A 19,005-nucleotide genomic window follows, 5' to 3' on the forward strand; every position below is an offset into this window, starting at 1 on the left:
AAATGAATTCACAAACTCTGGTGAAATTCACAAACTCCTGGTCTAGTAGGGACCTCGCCCTTCGCTAGACAATCAGATAGGCAAAGTTCAAAACAAAACATGGCTTGACATAGCTTTCAAAACTTCCTTTCAAAACCCTATCGGTCAAAGCCGAACACAATATCAACGAAGGCTAATAGTTCACAAGCTCCCGTAAAGCAACACATAATGTCACATAACTAAATAATATCACTTTTACTTGATGTAAATAGCACTCATCATAAAATATTGCTCATAAAACTGTAATCACAAATTGTACTTTTCATATCACCTTGGCACTCTTCATAAAAACTATACTTTAAACAAAAAGCAACAATCGTATCTTAAATAGAAAGCCCACGTAAAATACTTCTCGTAAAAACTGTAACTTTAACAGAAAGCCCACCTCGTTCGCTTAAAACTCCTTAAAATGATTTTTTCCTCACTCCACCTTTACTCGCAAAGATAGCCTAGCTTGATGATTCCTCTCGGATGGGGACCGATGTTCTGCCTCACAACTCCTCCTTGCTCCTCTTCCCCTCCTTGCTTCACTCCTTGATTTTGAGTAAGTTTGTGGTGTCGAAAAAATGAGGGGAAGGAGAAGGGAGATGGGGCTGCTTATATAGTGCTCTACCTTTGGCTGTTTGTGCTTGAAACTTGGAGGCAAAGGCTCCTATTTTTGGGCTGTCAGCTCTACCTCTTTTGAGCTTGTAAGTAGGTTTCCATGCCTATTCTTGTGTATAACTTGGAGGCTAATATCTTGGTTGTTTCTCCAGCCTTGGATGATGGAAGAATAGAATCTGCCAACTCTATTGTGGGCTTAGGCGATGGCTTCTCATGGAAGATTCTATTATCTCAAATTCTAGTGGAGAGATGTGAGGATATCTTACTACTTTTGTGAAAGCTTAGGTCTTAGCTCTTTTGTTGACAACTTCTAATCCTCTTTTGTTGTTAACATTGCAGGTTTCCTTGGTTGTCAAGTTGGAGCTTAGTGGAGCAAGAACCGAGGTGGAAGAGGGTGGAGTAAGAGGAAGATAATCTATCCTTGTAGCTCTTTGGTTTCTATACCAAATTAGACTACTTCCAAACTTGTTAACTAGAGTTAGTAGGATGAATGGTGTAGTGTAGGTGTGTGTGTTGTCACTCTCACATATGTAAGCATGTGCAATTTGTATCTCCAACATTCTTGTATTTTTATTCCTCAAAGTAGTTATCTAATAGAAGTATAGCCTTTACTTTTATCCTTGAAATATAAATTTCCTTGCACTTTAATTCCATAAGATATAAGAACCAACCATAGCTTAAGCCTCTCACTTAAGATTAAATAAAACATCACAAGAGCAAAATTAAATTCAATCATCTTTTCATCCAATTTTTTTTTATATTCCAAATATTTGTGCACGATAACTCGTGGTGTTACATTCTACCCACATTAACAAAAATTTCATCCCAAAATTTGGTTACGTCCTTACACCGTTCTCCATGTTCTCATTCATCTTATTCCAATTCTCCTATTTTGTTTTCTTATTCGTGGTTTTTCCTAACACAACTTTACTGAAGGAATCAACCAATTCCTCAACTATTGCGCCCCTCGGCCAAAAATCACTTTAGGTTTCTCTTCATTTCTCCAATCAAATTCCTCGATCTTCTCCTTTTGAGTCCTTTCTCATATCTACTCCATATATTCTCATTGTTTTTATTGCTCAGGAAAGCAATAATGATCTTGGAAATTATTCCATTAAGTTCGAGGTCGAACCATGTTCTAGAAGGCATGCATCCTAAAGCACTCTATGTTCTCTGAGAAACGTCTATGTTCTCTAGTCTAAAGGCCTCACAATTTGAAAACTCGACTCATAAGAGACATCCTGTTCTTTTCAAACTCTCTGACTGAAAGTAAACATTATCAAAGAAAAACTTTCCAAGGTAATTCTGTTAGCTGGTAATTCGGTGCTAGTTTCTGCATGTTTTAAGCTTTCGGTTCTGTATTTGTCATGACCGCACTTTCTAAGGATAGAAAGCCCAGTTGATCGCGACTAGGGGAGGATGAAAGGAGCGGGGAAGAAAGGGGAAAACTGTGGCACAACTGTACTTGAACTGAAATAACTTGGAATATATGAATCAGAGTGCATGGTACAAAGAATGTAAACTAGACTTTTACATTGCAGCAAAAGAGTCAAGAGCAGATGACATCGTGTATGGAGACACGACGCATCCAAGTACTATTCCATCGAAGGGTCTTCGTCGACTGTGCTCATCACCGCCCGCCGTCATCACTACTCAACCTGCACATTTTTTAAAACATATGCAGTGCTGAGTACTTGGTGTACTCAGTGGACACGTGCCGAAATATATTTTACTAAAAACTGGTTTTGTCAAGTCACTCCTGAGTAAACTCGGGGTTTTAAGTAAAAGATCCGAGAACACTAAATCATTTTCCTTGTCATTATCAAAAGCGATCTGCCGTTCAATTTTCTTGGAACAATGTCGTATCTGAACTAACTCCTGGTGAAACGAAATTCATGAAACTCCTGGTGAACGAATTCACGAAACTCCTGGTGAAATCGATTCACAAACTCCTGGTGAAACGAATTCACTAAACTCCTGGTGAACGAATTCACGAAACAACTGGTGAAACAGAATTCACGAAACTCCTGGTGAACGAATTCACGAAACTCCTGGTGAAATGAATTCACAAATTCCTGGTGAAACGAATTCACTAAACTCCTGGTGAATGAATTCACGAAACTCCTGGTGAAATGAATTCACGAAACTACTGGTGAAATAACTAATTCACTAAACTCCTGGTGAAACGAATTCACAAACTCATGGTCTAGTAGGGACATCGCCCTTGCTAGACAATCAGATAGGCAAAGTTCAAAACAAAACATGGCTTGACATAATTTTCAACAATTCCTTTGCTCATAAACAATTTCGACTAAAACTCATTTTTCTATCAGTCAAAGCCGATCACAATATCAACGAAGGCTGATAGTTCACAAGCACCCGTAAAGCAACACATAATGTCACATAACTAAATAACATCACTTTCACTTGATGTAAATAGCACTCATCATAAAATATTGCTCATAAAACTGTAATAACAAATTGTACTTTTCATATCACCTTGGCACTCTCATAAAAACTATACTTTAAACGTAAAGGCAGCAATCGTATCTTAAATAGAAAGCCCACGTAAAATACTTCTCTCACTGTAACTTTAACAAAAAGCCCACTGATAAGTCGTATTCTAAGCCTTGGTTACTGGTTAGTATGTCGTGATATGCATGTATTATCTGCAAAACAGTTGCTTAAGTGTGCAGGATTAAGGGACCAAGTCAATAGGAGACGGTTTGGATGCCGCAGGTGAAAAGAGTGCAAGAAGGGTGCAATACTGACCAGGATGCATGCCAGAGAAAAGGCTCGAGATGGAGAAGAAGGATAGCTGGCATGATCAATAACAAGGGGCAGAAAAGTCAATTCGCAAAGGATGTCTACCCTAAAAGCAAGGGCAAGCCTCCCTATAAAAGAAGCCACTTGGAGAGAGAGAGAGTTCGGAGTTCGAAAGTCCAACCACCACACTTAGTTAGAATTCTCTCTAGAAGATTTGTTCCTTCAGCATTGTCCAGTTCTTCTCATTCCTCGCCACAGCCATGGTCACCTGACGTCCAGAAGTCTGCCGGAGAAGTCATCATCCCACCATTCCAGCCAGTCCAACCACCACACTTAGTTAGAATTCTCTCTAGAAGATTTGTTCCTTCAGCATTGTCCAGTTCTTCTCATTCCTCGCCACAGCCATGGTCACCTGACGTCCAGAAGTCTGCCCGGAGTGGCAAAAACAATCGTTACTCGCTTTCTAGTTTAATCTTTACTTTCTTTCTTCGTTGGATCTGTTGCAAACGTTACTCCTTGTTGCCTTTTGAAGTATTTCGTTATGATCCAAATATTTTAAGTTATGAAGTTTCTTTTTCGCATGTCTCTTTGGTTTGAATATGCTTCGTTCTGCCTAGGAAAGTTAGATCTAGTTATCGCTTTTAATTTCTAAGTGTGTGCATGTGTTTTCATTTGAGTAGGCTAGATCTGGAGTTGTTGATCGAAATTTGTAGCTATGTTTCAGTTTAAGTTTTCGTGCATGAGTTTCCTGTTCCGCGTAGTTATTACCACCTTGCATGTCAGTCAGTAGAAGTAATCTGCATTTGCAGCTGTTCATCTTAAGTTGAGCATTTTTATTAATGGATCCTAAGTTTGAATTTATGAATCTGAGTTTAGTTATGGAGTTTGTATTCATATGATTTTTGTTAATACTTGGTGGAGAAGAAAACATCACAATCTACTTTTGCTTGGACCACTTTTACTTTTGGATTACTTTTTGCTTTTGTCTTTAACTTTTCAGTTGTACTGTCAGAAAGCCAACCAGCCACCAGATATGCCCTGTTGTCTAAGTTTCCCCATTTAGTAACTGTTTACTCTTCACACCTCTGAGATACTTTGTTCCCCATTTCCACGAACACAACCACATGTCGGTCATTTTCACGCCTACTAGTCAGTAGAGTACCATCTTTATTTCCCGCCTAGGTAGAACCTCAACCCCAAAAGCGTGGTAGCTAAACAAAACCACCCAGGAATATCACCACAGTTATCCGAACGTGTCCATCCTCATGGGATTCGACCCTTACCTTCACTATACTAACCAGTAGAAGTGGGTTGAGGAAATTTATTTGATAGCATACCAGGTTCCGGTCGTCGTGTCAACGACTCATCTAGGTTGGGATTCTCATCCTGATCAGTTGGACGCACTCCTTTAATTTAACACACCTGACACCCGAAAACCAAAAAGGAGACTATCAAAATGGCGCCGTTGCCGGGGATGGATGACGTTCATATTTGTTACTGTGTGTGATTTTTTGGTGTATATATTGTTTATAATTTTCCTTTTCTTTTTATTTTCAGTTTATGAGAAGTAGCTCGGCTCCTAGCCAGTGGAGACCGAGGATACTTCCCCAAGGAACGATACTCGTGACCACTCGTTCTGGCCTGTCGACAGCACTGTCCGACCTAGGCACGAGTAGCGACGAGGAGAAAGAAGACATAGAGTACCAACTCCCGGAGCTTCCACTCCAACCAGTAAGAGCACTAGTGAGAATGGCTGACCAAGGTGAGGACGACCCAGATCTCGCAACGCTTTTTGCGCATGCCGACGGAGATCCCCCACAAGCCATAGTGGTCACCCCAGGCCAAACAACCTGTGATGTAAAACCCCACGTTATTGCAATTCTGCCAACGTACTGTGGGAAGAGTTACGAGGGACCCTACGAATTCTTAATGAGTTCTGCAAAATCTGTAAGGCGCAGAGGCGGCCAGCAGGAGCAAGCGAGGATGACTACAGACTGAAAGCCCTACCGTTTGTCCTAAAGGGAGAGGCCAACACCTGGTTCATGCGCCTTCCAGCCAACTCCATCAACACATGGGCCGATTTCAAGTCAGCTTTCCTAGCTGAGTTCTTCCCTTCTTCAAAGCCAAGTGCATTGAAGAGGAAGATATCATGTATAAGGCAAGAGTACGATGAGACCCTAAGCGAGTATTGGGAGAAATACATGAGTCTTCTGGGGTCATGCCCTAACCATCGCATGAAGGAGATAGAGGTGCATTACACCTTTTATGAAGGAATGAACAAAGAAGCGAATGATCTGGTGAATTCATCGTCCGGAGGTGATTTCACACAGTTGAGGGTCAGTCAAGTCAAGAAGGTCTTACGTAAACTGTTGAATGCGAAAAAGACGTACGACAACACAAGGGATGGGTACAGCAGAGAAAGAGTGGCAAGTGCTTCGGCTACTGACCAGGAGGAAGGGATGGATCTGAAAATGGAGGAATTGAAGAAGGAGTTGCTGACGACAATCAAACAGAATACTCCACCACCTTCTCCGACTGGTGGCAAAGAGGCTCCAGAGCGACCATATGATCAACCAAACGACCTACCTGATGTAGAGCAAGCTAATGCCGCAGGGTACTACAATTCTAATGGGAATTGGATTCCGGGGAAGCAGAGGGACGCACCATGGAGGGATCACCAAAACTTCCGATGGGGAGATGGAAATCAGAATCAGAACCAAAATCAAGGTCAGAATCAGCCCAACCCCCACTCGAACCAAAACTTCAACCGTGGCCCAACGAATCCTGACCACCAGTCTAACTGGGCAGGAAGGAACCAGCAACCTCAGAACCAAAACCCCCAAAACCAGAATCCGAACCCAGCATATGTACCCCCCACCAAAGGAACTACCAAAACAACCAGAACCAAAACCAGTCCTATAACCAAAACCAAAATCAGTTTCATGGCCAAAATCAATTCCCAAACCATAACCAGAACCAACACAACCACGACCAGTACAACCCTCCTGCCAAGTATAATCAGTACCCACCGAACCAAAACCAGCAAAATTCCCCGAGTTACCAGGAAAACCCACCACCCCATTACAACCAGCACCAAGGTTCAAATCAGTTCCATTACCCAAATAGGTCAAGAAGGTCTATGGAAGACATGATGGGAGAGATGCTCGCTTCGCAGCAGAGTATCAAAAGTGACTTGCAATCCAATAATGAAGTAGTGCAAGGGATGCAAAGCTCCCAGAAGGAGCATAGGGCTAATATGGATATGATGAACAAACAGTTAGCCCAACTCGCAAACTCGGTGGGCGAAATGAAAGGGAACTCAGGGAAACTCCCGTCTACAGTCCATGTACCTGAAAAGGCCAATGTGAGTAAAATCACACTGCGGTCCGGAACAGCCTATAATGGACCTCAACTCAGAAACCCTATTGGGGAGTCTAGTGGAGCAAGGATGCTGAGCGACACCGTCTCAGTGGAAGAGCTCAAGAGGCCTCTGCCTCAGATAGAGGATCTGTTTTTTCTAAACGAGGAGCCTACTAGGAAAGGAAAGGAGGAAGAACCACAATCTAGAAACGAGCAACCTGAAGAAACAATACCCACGTCGGGACCTCAAACCCAGGAGGCACCAAAGGAAAGTCCACAAAGGCTTGTTGAAGAGGCTAAAGGGGAAACCCTTACGAAGAGAAAGTCCACAAGAATGTAACCTCGTGGATTTCATGTCAATCTTTTGGAAGCTGGATGTCACCATACCATTCCTCCAAGCTATGAGACTACCCCCGTTGGGGAAGTTTATCAAAGAGTTCATAGCCGGGAAGGCCCAGGAGGATGGAAAAATCATGGTGGAAGGGATAACTTCAGCTATTGTGCAGGAGGAACTACCACCCAAGAGAGCCAACCCAGGTATGTTCACTTTACCCATAACAATTGGAGATGTAAAAATCGAGCATGCAATGTGTGATCTGGGAGCATATATCAATGTTATGCCTTTATCCATTTATAATCGGTTGAAGGGGGTAAAGTTGTCAAACACTAGGATGTTGATCCAACTGGCTGATAGGTCATGTATAATTCTTGAGGGTGTGTTAGAAAACGTGTTGGTCAGAATACAAGACTTTACTTATCCTGCTGATTTTTATGTGATTAAGATGAGCGAACTAAAAGCTAGGGAGTCTAGCGGGATATTGTTAGTGAGACCATTTTTAAGAACAACTAAGACAATTGTAGATATGGCTGAGGGGACAATATGCATTGACTTTAATGGTGAAAAATTAGTTTTTGACATCAATGAAGCCATGAAAAAACCGATAGATTCTGAAAATCTATGCTATGGTGATGTTATTGACCCCCTAGTCCAAGAATTTCTTGAGACCGAGTTATTGCAGGAGAAGCTCCAAGCCTTGATGTGCATGCAAAGGCTGATGTGGAGGCAGCTGCATGGTGTGATCTGATCAGTAACCAAGGGTTAACTGACGAGGAAATAGAAGAAGCAATCAGGGAATTCTGTCAGTAGTCGGAAGTCGCGGGAGCCGAGGGGGCTTATTTACCAACCAGTATGGAAGAAATCTCAGATGGTGAAGTAGAGCAAGAGGGGGATTCTACGAAAAACCCTCTACCTATGGACACACTACCCCCACAAGTGGAGCTGAAGAAGTTGCCAGTGAACCTTAAGTATGCCTACCTCGACGAGGAAGACTCGTTCCCTGTGATCATTAATAGTGGGCTAACTGAAGAGCAAGAGGCAAGGTTACTGACCGTGCTGAGCAAAAATAAGAAGGCTATTGGATGGAGCCTTACAGACTTGGTGAGGATAAGTCCAGATGTCTGCATGCACCATATTAGGTTGGAGGAATGAGCCAAAGCACATAGAGATTCGCAGATGAAGGTGAACCCCAATATGCACGAAGAGATACTGAAGGAGATCTTGAAGTTGCTCTCGTTGGGCATCATATATTCGGTACCCGATAGTGAATGGGTCAGTCCGATCCATATGGTCCCCAAAAAATCCAGGATCCAGGTGGTTAAGAATGAGAGGAATGAGCTAGTGCCCACCAGACTGGTCACTGGATGGTGAATGTGTATAGATTACCGCAAGCTGAACACTGCAACCAGGAAGGACCATTTCCCCCTGTCATTCATCGATCAAATGCTTGAGCGACTGGCTGGGAGGAAGTACTTCTGTTTTTTGGATGGGTACAGTGGCTATTTCCAAATTTACGTGAACCCCGAGGACCAGGATAAGACGACGTTTACCTGCCCGTTTGGAACCTATGCGTACAGACGCATGCCCTTCGGCCTATGCAACGCCCCTGGCACATTCCAACGCTGCATGATGAGCATATTCTCGGATTTGATAGAAGATTGCATAGAGATCTTCATGGATGATTTCACGGTCTACGGAGACTCTCTCGACTCGTGCTTACAGTGTTTGGATGTCGTGCTAGCAAGATGCCAAGCAAGGAATTTGGTTTTGAATTTCGAGAAATGCCATTTTATGGTTACAGAAGGGATTGTCTTAGGGCACGTGGTGTCGGTAAAAGGAATCCAGGTGGACCAAGCCAAGGTAGACGTCATATCCAAGTTGCCTTTCCCTACTGACCAGAAGGGGATAAGAGGTTTTCTGGGGCACGCTGGTTTTTATCTGAGATTATCAAGGATTTCGTTAAGATCGCCCAACCTCTTACCAGACTTCTCCAGAATGAGGTGGAGTTCGTTTTCGACGAGCATTGCAAGGCTGCCTTTAACCTCCTCAAGGAAAAGTTGACATCTGCACCAATTATCCAGGCTCCTAATTGGGATCACCCCTTTGAGGTAATGTGCGATGCTAGTGACTATGTCGTGGGAGCCGTACTGGGTCAGAAGATCGATGGGAAAAGGTACGTGATATTCTATGCATCTAAGACCTTGAATCAAGTCCAACGGAACTATGACACCACCGAGAAAGAGATGTTGGTTGTTGTTTATTCGTTCGAGAAGTTCAGGCAGTACCCATTAGGATCCAAGGTCATCTTCTATACTGACCATGCGGCCATTAAGTATCTCATTGCAAAGAAGGAGTCAAAACCCCGACTGATCAGATGGGTACTTCTATTGCAAGAGTTTGATTGGGAAGTAGAAGACAAGAAGGGAGTCGAAGACAAGGTAGCAGACCATTTGAGCAGAATAGTGCAAGAAGGGAACAGTGAAGATGTGCATGATCGATTCCCAGTCGAGCATTTATGTGAGGTGATTTTCTCCGCAAGGAATATCGATTGGGAAGAAGTAATGAGGCTTACTAGTCAGGATATGACAACCAAAGGGAAAGAGAAGATAGGTCAGGAATCCTGGTTTGCAGACTTGGCCAACTATCTAGTGACGGGAGAGCTCCCAATGGTGCCAAACGTGATGAGGGCTCGGAGGATGAAGATCAAGAGTAAAGCAAAGTATTATATCTTGGACGATCCATACTTGTGGAAGGCAAGGGCCGACCAAGTTATAAGGAGATGTGTTCCTGACTGGGAGCAACGGGATGTACTAATACACTGTCACTCCTTGGCATGTGGAGCGCACTTCGGACCAAGGAAAACTGCAAGGAAGGTGCTGGATAGCGGATTCTATTGGCCGACTCTAAACAGGGATGCATATGAGTTCTGCAGAGGCTGTGACTGTTACCAACTGACCGGTGGGATCTCCGCAAGGAATGAAATGCCACAAGTTCTAGTGATTGTTTGTGAAGTGTTCGACATCTGGGGCATGGACTTCATGAGTCCTTTTCCCTCATCTTACAGGAATTCCTACATCCAGGTGGCAGTCGAGTATGTATTGAAGTGGATAGAAGCCAAGGCCACGAGCACTTGTGAATCCAAGGAGGTCGCTAAGTTCCTCAAGAGTCATATATTCAGCCGATTTGGGATACCAAGGGCAATCATATCCGATCAAGGAACTCATTTTTGCAACCGTACAGTCGAAGCCTTGATGAAAAAGTACGGGGTCCATCACCGCCTATCTAGTCCTTACCACCCTCAAGCCAATGGGCAAGCGGAGATCTCAAACATAGAGATAAAAAGCATCTTGTAAAAGACAGTCAACCCCTCCAGAAAGGATTGGAGCACAAGGTTGGAAGATGCTCTGTGGGCGTATCGAACAGCCTACAAAATGCCTATAGGGATGTCCCCATACCGTATTATTTTTGGGAAGATGTGCCACTTACCAGTGGGAATTGAGCACCGAGCGTACTGGGCAGTTCAACATGTTAACATGGATGCTAGAGCCTGTGAGGAGGAAAGGAAGCTGCAACTACAGGAGCTGGAAGAACTCATATTGGAGTCATTTGACTCAGCCATGTGGTACAAGGAGAAAACGAAGATGTGGCACGACAAAAATCTTAGGACCAAGGATATCCAAGTTGGCCAGAAAGTACTACTCTTCCATTCGAGACTGAAGCTAATGCCTGGGAAACTCTGGTCAAAATGGGCAGGACCTTACATTATCTCCGCACTACGTGCTAATGGAGCGGTCGAGATTTCAGGGAGTATCCCTAATTCTGAACCTTTTGTCGTAAATGGGCATAGGTTGAAAATATATAGGGAAAATGCAGAGATGTGTGTAGTGGAAGAAATTCCTACATTTTATTAGCGTCTAATGACCAGTAGGAAAGGGATTTGGAATTCCACCTGGCCAACTTTATATGATTTGTGCTTATTGACCAGGTAGAATGTCAAATGCCCTTTGTAATGATGTAAATATTGTGAATATTTAGTAATTTAATTTTAAGTAAGTAGGAAAATATTAAAAATACCAAAAAGATTTTCGGATCTTAAATATTAATTTGGTGAAACTCTAAATTATATTTAAGAGTCCTTTTATTGCTTTATTTCTATTTTTAGCTAATTGAGAGGGAGATATCGAGTGAAATTTGTGTTAGAGTTTGTATACTAGAAATCACGTTTCGAGTGATTGAATACTGTAAAACTCTTATTTTATTTTCCAATGAATAAAACAGATTATTTTTGTCAAAATGTTGTTATGTTTTACATTTAATGGATGTTAATGCATGTTTAAATGTATAAGTTAACTTTTTTTTTTAATCAAACACCTTCCCGGTGGAGGGTTAAATAGGACCCTCATCCCCTATATATCATGCTAAAAAGGTATTACAATCAACCCATCCCGAAAGTGGACGGGCTTAAATCAAGGTGGATGCATCAAAATAAAACTGCAATCCCCTCCAACATGACCAACACAACAACAATCAAGAAAGAAAAACACTCTATCGTCTAAACCTAAAGTTAGGCATACCAAGCTGGTCCAATCTTGCAAGAGCTTTCACCCATCCCGGGACCGCATCTGCCTGAAACCTCGTTAAGGAGGTACACACTTTTCCCAGATCGGCTAAATGATCGGCTGCTTTGTTTCCCTCCCTTCGGATGTGTGAAATTTTCCAAGAAATATCCTTGATAGCTATTCTTATCATTACGATTTCATGCCTCAACTTTGCTGGCCCCAAATGTCCTTTACTCAGCATGGAACATACCACCTCCGCATCGGTTTCAATCCAAATCTGCTTGCTGTGGGCCTTAGCCACCGGGATTCCTTCCAGCATCGATTTCAACTCAGCTTCCAATCCTGAGTCCGCTACCAAAGGAACACAGAAGGCATCCAATATCTCCCCTAAATGGTCGCGGATCAGACCTCCACCCCCCGCGCTGGTCCTGCCCCTGCAAAAGCCCCATCTACGTTTAGTTTGATCCATGGCCAGTCCGGAGGTTTCCACTCTATCTTTTCCACCCATTTGATCCTAGGCTCTCTCATCGCTATCTGCATCAGATCCATCCTTGGTTCACACCCCCTCCAATGTGCCGGTCCCAGATGTCCAGCCCAAATCAAAATTTTCAAATGCATCTCCACCCTTTTGCAAACATTCTCCACCTTGAACATTCTTTCTCGGTGCACACACCCATTTCTTTCCGTCCAGATATACCACATAATTAAACACGGGATGAGCGCACAAATATGAAGTATATCCCTAATATCCAAGTGCCTATGCCACCAACGTAGTCTACCTTCCAAGTTAAGACCTGGACCCCAATAATTCGGGACATGAGGGAACCATTTCACAAAGTGGTTCTAAAATATCTGAAGCTGCCTCTCCATTTACAAACAGGTGAAGTCGAGTTTCCTCCTGTGACATCTCGCAACACCTACACTTTGACGCAAGGGAAACACCTCGCCATTGAAGTTTCGCATCTACTGGGATTCTGTTGGCGCCAGAGGAAAACCGACAGGGTGGGTGAAATCCCTTTGCTCCAAATGATGTTATATACTCCAAGTGGTTCACCTCTATGACGTAGCAGCTCCCAGGCCGAGGCAACCGTGAAGTTTCTATTTGACGTCAAGTTCCATCTACAGATATCTCTTACTGAATGATCGATGGGGATAAGAAGGATCTCTTCCACCACCTCTCTTGGTATGCCCCACTCATCCATCAAGTTAGAAAGTGTCGCCTCATTCTAGCCTGTGTCTGTCCAGAACTCCTCCACTCGAGCAAAATCAGGCGCCCCTTCCCTTGAAAGAAGGGAGGAGACCGGTTTGTCTTTTACCCAAGTGTCATCCCAGAAACTCACTTTACCATCCCCCAACATCCAACTAATGAAGCTCTGGCATTTCACCCCTGCTTTGTACATTCTTCTCCAGATGGGGCTGAAACGGTTTGAACGGGAAATTGCCAGGGAGGCCGAGATCGACCAGTACTTTCTATGCATGTATTTTGCCCAAAGGGAGCTCTTTTCTCTAAACCTCCACCAAAGTTTAAAATTCAAAGCTTCCACAGTGTCAGCCATACGTCTTAGCCCGAGACCCCCTTCATCTGTAGGCCGGTAAGAATCATCCCATTTGATCCAGTGAGTCTTCGCTTTAGTGTTGCAAGACCCCCAAAAATATCTGGCTAAAACCTGTTCCATCAGTTTAAGAGCCCCTTTTGTCGGTTCTAGTACCTGAAAGATGTGGATTGGGATGGCCTCGAGAACACTCTTAATTAATGTAAGTCTTCCTCCAAAAGATAAATGTCTATGGCACCAACTGTGAAGCCTTGCCGAAAGTTTATCCCGAATGAACAAGAATAAACTTGTCTTCTTTTGACCTCGAAATATCGGAACACCAAGGTAATTGCATGGGAAACTTCCTTGTTGGAAACCTCCAGCCGCCTTCACTCCCTCTGCCCACTCTTCATGTTTCTTATCAATATAAAAGCAGCTTTTATCTTCATTAATTTTTTGACCAGAAACCTCCATATAGTGTTTGAGACATCCTTTGAGTTTCCGGAGTGTAGCTCTTCTAGCCTGTGTAAAGATAATAATATCATCTGCGTATGCAAGGTGAGACACTCCCATTGTGTATCTGGCAGTGCAAAATCTCATCTCCTTCCTCCCAAGTATAAGATGATCCAAAGCTCGAGACAAATAATCTGCAGCAAGAATAAACAGAGAGGGAGAGAGAGGATCTCCTTGACGAAGCCCACGGGAGGATTTAAAGAAACCAGCCGGTGAGCCATTAATGAGAACCGAGAACCAGCAAGGATTGATACATCTCTCTATTAAACTCACCCACGTTTCCGAGAACCCCATTTTCCTCAAAACTTTCAGCAAAAAAGGCCATTGAACACGGTCGTATGCCTTGGCCATATCAAGTTTAATGACCAAATTTGGGGAAGGATTGCATTTCCACAACTCATGGAATATTTCCTTCACAAGAAGAACAATGTCACTCAAAAGCCGACCCTTAATGAAGCCGCTCTGATTTGGAGCCGTGACCAAAGGAAGTAGCGGTGACATTCTTGTTGCAATGAGCTTGGAGATTATCTTGTTTGATACATTGCATAAACTAATTGGCCTGTACTCTGACCACTTGGTTGGATTTTTCTTTTTTCGAATTAGGATTATCATAGTTGCTGCAAATCCTCTTGGCATTATGGCTCCTGAGAAAAACTCCCGCACCGCCTCAAGGACATCTACTCGAATGATATCCCAACATCTCTGAAAGAAAAGAGAAGAAAATCCATCTGGACCCGATGCGCTGTCTGCCTTTATTTCAAACACAATTTTTTTCACCTCTTGCTCCGTTGGCTCCTTTTCCAGTTCTTCCCAATTGAGCTCTGGAGGTAAAGAAGATAACAAGTCCAGGTTCGGTTCTTGAAGATGATCAATGTCTGAATTCAGCAAGTCTTGGAAAAAGGAAACTGCCGAGTTCCTGATTTCTCCATCCTCAGTGATTACTTGATCCCCATCTTCAATTGAGTGAATCCTCCCTTTCTCCCTTTTCTGTTTGACCCAACCTTGAAAAAATTTAGTGTTCCTTTCCCCTTCAACTGACCATTTAATGGCCGCCTTTTGCTTCCAAAAATCATCTTCCATTTTTAACATCAAAGTCAGCTCAGCTGCTGCCCTATTTATCTCCGACCTGTTTTCTGGCGACTGACATTGTTCAAACCTCTCAAGGGTCTCCTGAGCCTCCTCTTCTGCCCGTTTAAGTTTGTCAAAAAGGTTACCAAAGACCAGCTTGTTCCAGGATTTCAAGCCCCTCTTAACCCGACCCAGCTTGAGCTGCAGATTCACCATACCCCTCTCTCTAGTTCCCCCTTCCCAACATCTTTCTACTTCCTTCAAGAAAGAGTGGTGCCTCACCCACATGTTCTGGAATCTAAAAGTAGGCCGAATAGGCGGCCCTGGGAGCTGACATTGGATGAGCAAGGGGCTATGATCTGAAAGCACTCTCGGAAAATTAGTCACACGCGTAGCTGCAAACAAATCCGGCCAACCATCGCCTATCAAGGCCCTGTCCAACCTTTCAAAAATCTCTCCCCTGGACCAAGAAAACTGAGCCCCATCTGCTCCTAGATCGAGCAGTTGACAATCACTGATAGCATCGGCAAACTCCACCATTTCTCTTGCCCTTTTTACCCTACTCCCCCGACGCTCGTCCTCTGAAAGAAAAATATTGAAATCTCCCCTTACAAGCCACGGGAGACCCTCCATTTGAACAGCGATTTCTCTCAGTTTATCCCACATCGGGTGCCTTCCAACCCTTGAACATTTCCCATAAACAACAGACATATAGAAAGGCCCCGGAAGAGCCCGAGTGACAAAACTGGTCCTAAACCGACTTTTAAATGGTTTTAAATCGAATGAGACTATTAAAACCATCAAATTCGGTCAAAATTAAAATTGTTTAGAAATTGATGGAATTGTTAGTGTAGGACCAATTGTGATCCGAGTTGAAATATTCAGGATGCAAAAATTCAAAAGATAAAGTATAGGACTAAAATCATAAAATAAGCATATGTTCAGGATTAGTTTTACCTTCACTCTACCAAAAATAAAAGGGATACTTTCATAGGACTTCCCAAAGTGAAAAATGTCCTTATTTTTATGGGACTAAAGGAGTATAATTCAAATTTAATTTTCTGTAAATTAAAAAAAATCCAAATATGTTAACAAAAATAATATAATTAATATAAGGATTTAATTCTAATAATATTAGAATTAAAATATCCAAAATGCTCCAAAAAAAGAGCCCAATAGTTTACATACCTGCCAGCACACAACAACCCAAATAAAGAATACTCATGGCCCACATTATGCATACAAAATGGCCCACAAATAGCCCAACTACTGATCGATTAAAATAACTAGTATCATCACCCGTGCTATGCACGGGCTATATAATTTTCACTGATTAAATATTTTAATAAAATTAATAAAAATAAGAAATAAGGAATACAATTACATTAACTTTAAAATTACAAAAAAAATAATAGTATTGATTAGAACACTTTAAAACACTAATATAATATTCCACCATCCTACTCCCTCCGTCCCACATTTATAGTCACATTTAGTTAGGGCACGAGTTTTAAGGAATTGGTAGAGTGTGTAATTAATGAAGTGAGATGATAGAGTGTGTAATAAATGAACTGAAATGGAAGAGTGAGATGGTGGAGTGTGTAATAAATGAAGTGAGATGAAGGAGTGTGTAATAAATTAAGTGAGTTGATTGAAAGTAAGTCCCTTGTTGACTTTTGGGTTTTTTAATTTTTGTTTTGGTTTATTTTTGTGTTGATAATGACATTTGAGTGTAGTTTTAGTGAATAATGGGGTAAAATTTTATTTCCAAATATGGAAAATTCTAAATGTGACTATAAATGTGGGACGGACTTTCATGGCAAAATGTGACTATAAAACTGGGACGGAGGGAGTATAATAGATCATAGATGCCACACCTTTCTTTTTAGTTTGTCACAGAAAAGATGTCACATTTCCTGTTTTTTTTTTTTTTTAAATTCTCTCTCACATTAATATAAACATACTATTTTGGTTTTGCACTTAACACACAAAAAAACATCACTTAAAATCTCATGCCATTTCCGGAATGTGTCATCTATTATAGTACGAATTAAGTACTACTTCCTCCGTTCAGCTTTAGGAGTCCCGATTGAGTCAGGCACATGTTTTAAGAAAAAAATGTGTGAGTGTGTAATAAATAAATATTATAGTGGATGTTGGGACCCTTTTTTAATTGAGTGTCCAATAAATAAATGTTGTAGTGGATGTTGGGACTCACTTTTAACACTATTTTATTAGTTGTAGTGGATGTTGGGACCCACTTTTAACACTTTTTTATTAGTTGTAGTGGATATAAAGACCCACTTTTAACACTCTGTAGGCATTTTTTATTAATTTATCTTAACCGGGACTCCTAAAGTGGGACGCCCAAAATTGATCAATCGGGACTTCTAAAGCGGAACGGAGGGAGTATTAATTACGTAGAACAATAACATTTCAATGACTAAATAATTCAAAAATAAACTACTATCGATTTCACTGTTACAAAAATGAGAAATAATTTAGTTATACAAATAAAAATATTGATAAATGTGAAAAAAAGTTAAATGTATATAAAAAGAAATTTGAATGTAAATACGAACAAAATAAATATATAATATTTTTATTTTAGTTTATCCCTAAAAATTATTCCAAAATTTCTAATTTAGGAAACTTTTTCTGTCTAAGAGCATCCACATTCATTCTCTGCCAAAAGCAGATGTGGGCCCAGGCCCCCCTTTATTCATTTTTAATTCTCTACTATTCTGTAAGAGCACAATACCCACATCCACGCTCTTCCACAGGAGCATGCTCAAGGGTCTCATCATTCTATTATTCAATTTAAATACTTCAATTACTAAAAATTTTTTCACAATATTAAAATGCATTAAAAACACCCGGAATACTATTAAAAATTACATAATTAAAATCCAAAAAATTGAGATTGAGAGAGTTGTTTGGTTTAGTGTGAACTTTGTGTTGAAGTGTGGGTATTTATAGATAAAAGTGTGAATTTTGGGATAAACATAATAAAAAAATAAATTAAAAGGGTGAAAAAATGGATATATTTCATTAGGAAGTTGAAACATCTTTTTGTTATTAAATCTGGATTTTTCATATATTTTTTTAGAAAATGATTAACCAACGGCCAATCAGAGCATTCCACGTCGGCTGCTCGTGCTCTTGCCGTCGGCACGATGGTGCTTTTGCGGAAGAGCACGTCCGTGCCGATGGCAAGAGCGCAGCGGCGAGCACGGCTCTTGCCGTGCCATCAGCACGACGACTACTCTTGCGGAAGAGCACTGCTTCGGATGCTCTTATGAGGTAAGACTCATTCTCCACTACCAATGCTTCAACTTTTATTATTTTTTATATTTTACTAATTGTGAATTAAAATTCATACCATTTAAATCTATTAATTTTTATGGGACAAAGGGAGTTTAATTAAATCCAAATAAATGTTATTCATAATTAATTGCTAATTACATCTTTTTTTTATAATTAAATAGAATATGTCAATTATTGCGTTAATATCTTTCGTACAAATACGTTTTCGGTGTTGAACAAAGTATTAATACTCCCTCCGTCTCATAAAAGATGTCACACTTGTGTGACGACACGTGATTTTAGGATGTTTTGTTTTTTATTGTTAAGTGGAAAGAGAAAATATAATATTATATTATTGTGAAAGAGATTTTTTTCTAAAAATGAAAAAACGACATCTTGAATGGAACAAAATAAAAAGAAAAGTAGGATATCTTTTATGAGACGGAGGAAGTATTATATTATACATATCATTCTCACCAAACATATTTTAAATTTAGTTGATATTTAAATAGCAACTTGAATTACTTGAATAAATTTATTAAGTCATGACATCACGGATACAAAATAATATATTTCCTCGTCTTTTAAAAATAAAAACTGTTTTTAAAAATAACATATTTTCTCTCTCTAATGAAGCGAGTCTTACTATGCAATTTCGAACAACAAAAATAAAATTATGGTTTGTTTAGAGAGAGAGAAATCCAGAATTTGTTGGCATTAGGTTGCGTCGCTATATCTTTATAGTATTAAAATCCAGGAGTAATATTTATATAAATCTCTCTCTATTGAGTATAGAAATTTAAGCTGCCTTATTAGTTATCTTGAATTATTATTCTGATTCTTCTTTCTTTCTGCTATGGTGTGGAAATATTGCTCATTCGTTCCAAGATAAGCGAAACATTTCTTTTGGGCACGAGATTTA

The 19,005-nt window shown here is 41.0% G+C and overlaps 1 protein-coding gene across 1 annotated transcript; it reads left to right on the top strand.

The window, feature by feature from the left end:
• The first annotated feature begins 10,578 nt into the window (after positions 1-10,578).
• On the top strand, positions 10,579-11,016 carry LOC125220290. The gene has a single exon (XM_048122448.1). The coding sequence runs from the start codon at positions 10,579-10,581 to the stop codon at positions 11,014-11,016; it is 438 nt and encodes a 145-aa protein (XP_047978405.1).
• Positions 11,017-19,005: the final 7,989 nt, after the last annotated feature.

Source organism: Salvia hispanica, chromosome 4 (genome assembly GCF_023119035.1).
Source record: "Salvia hispanica cultivar TCC Black 2014 chromosome 4, UniMelb_Shisp_WGS_1.0, whole genome shotgun sequence".
NCBI classification, from domain to species: Eukaryota; Viridiplantae; Streptophyta; class Magnoliopsida; order Lamiales; family Lamiaceae; genus Salvia; species Salvia hispanica.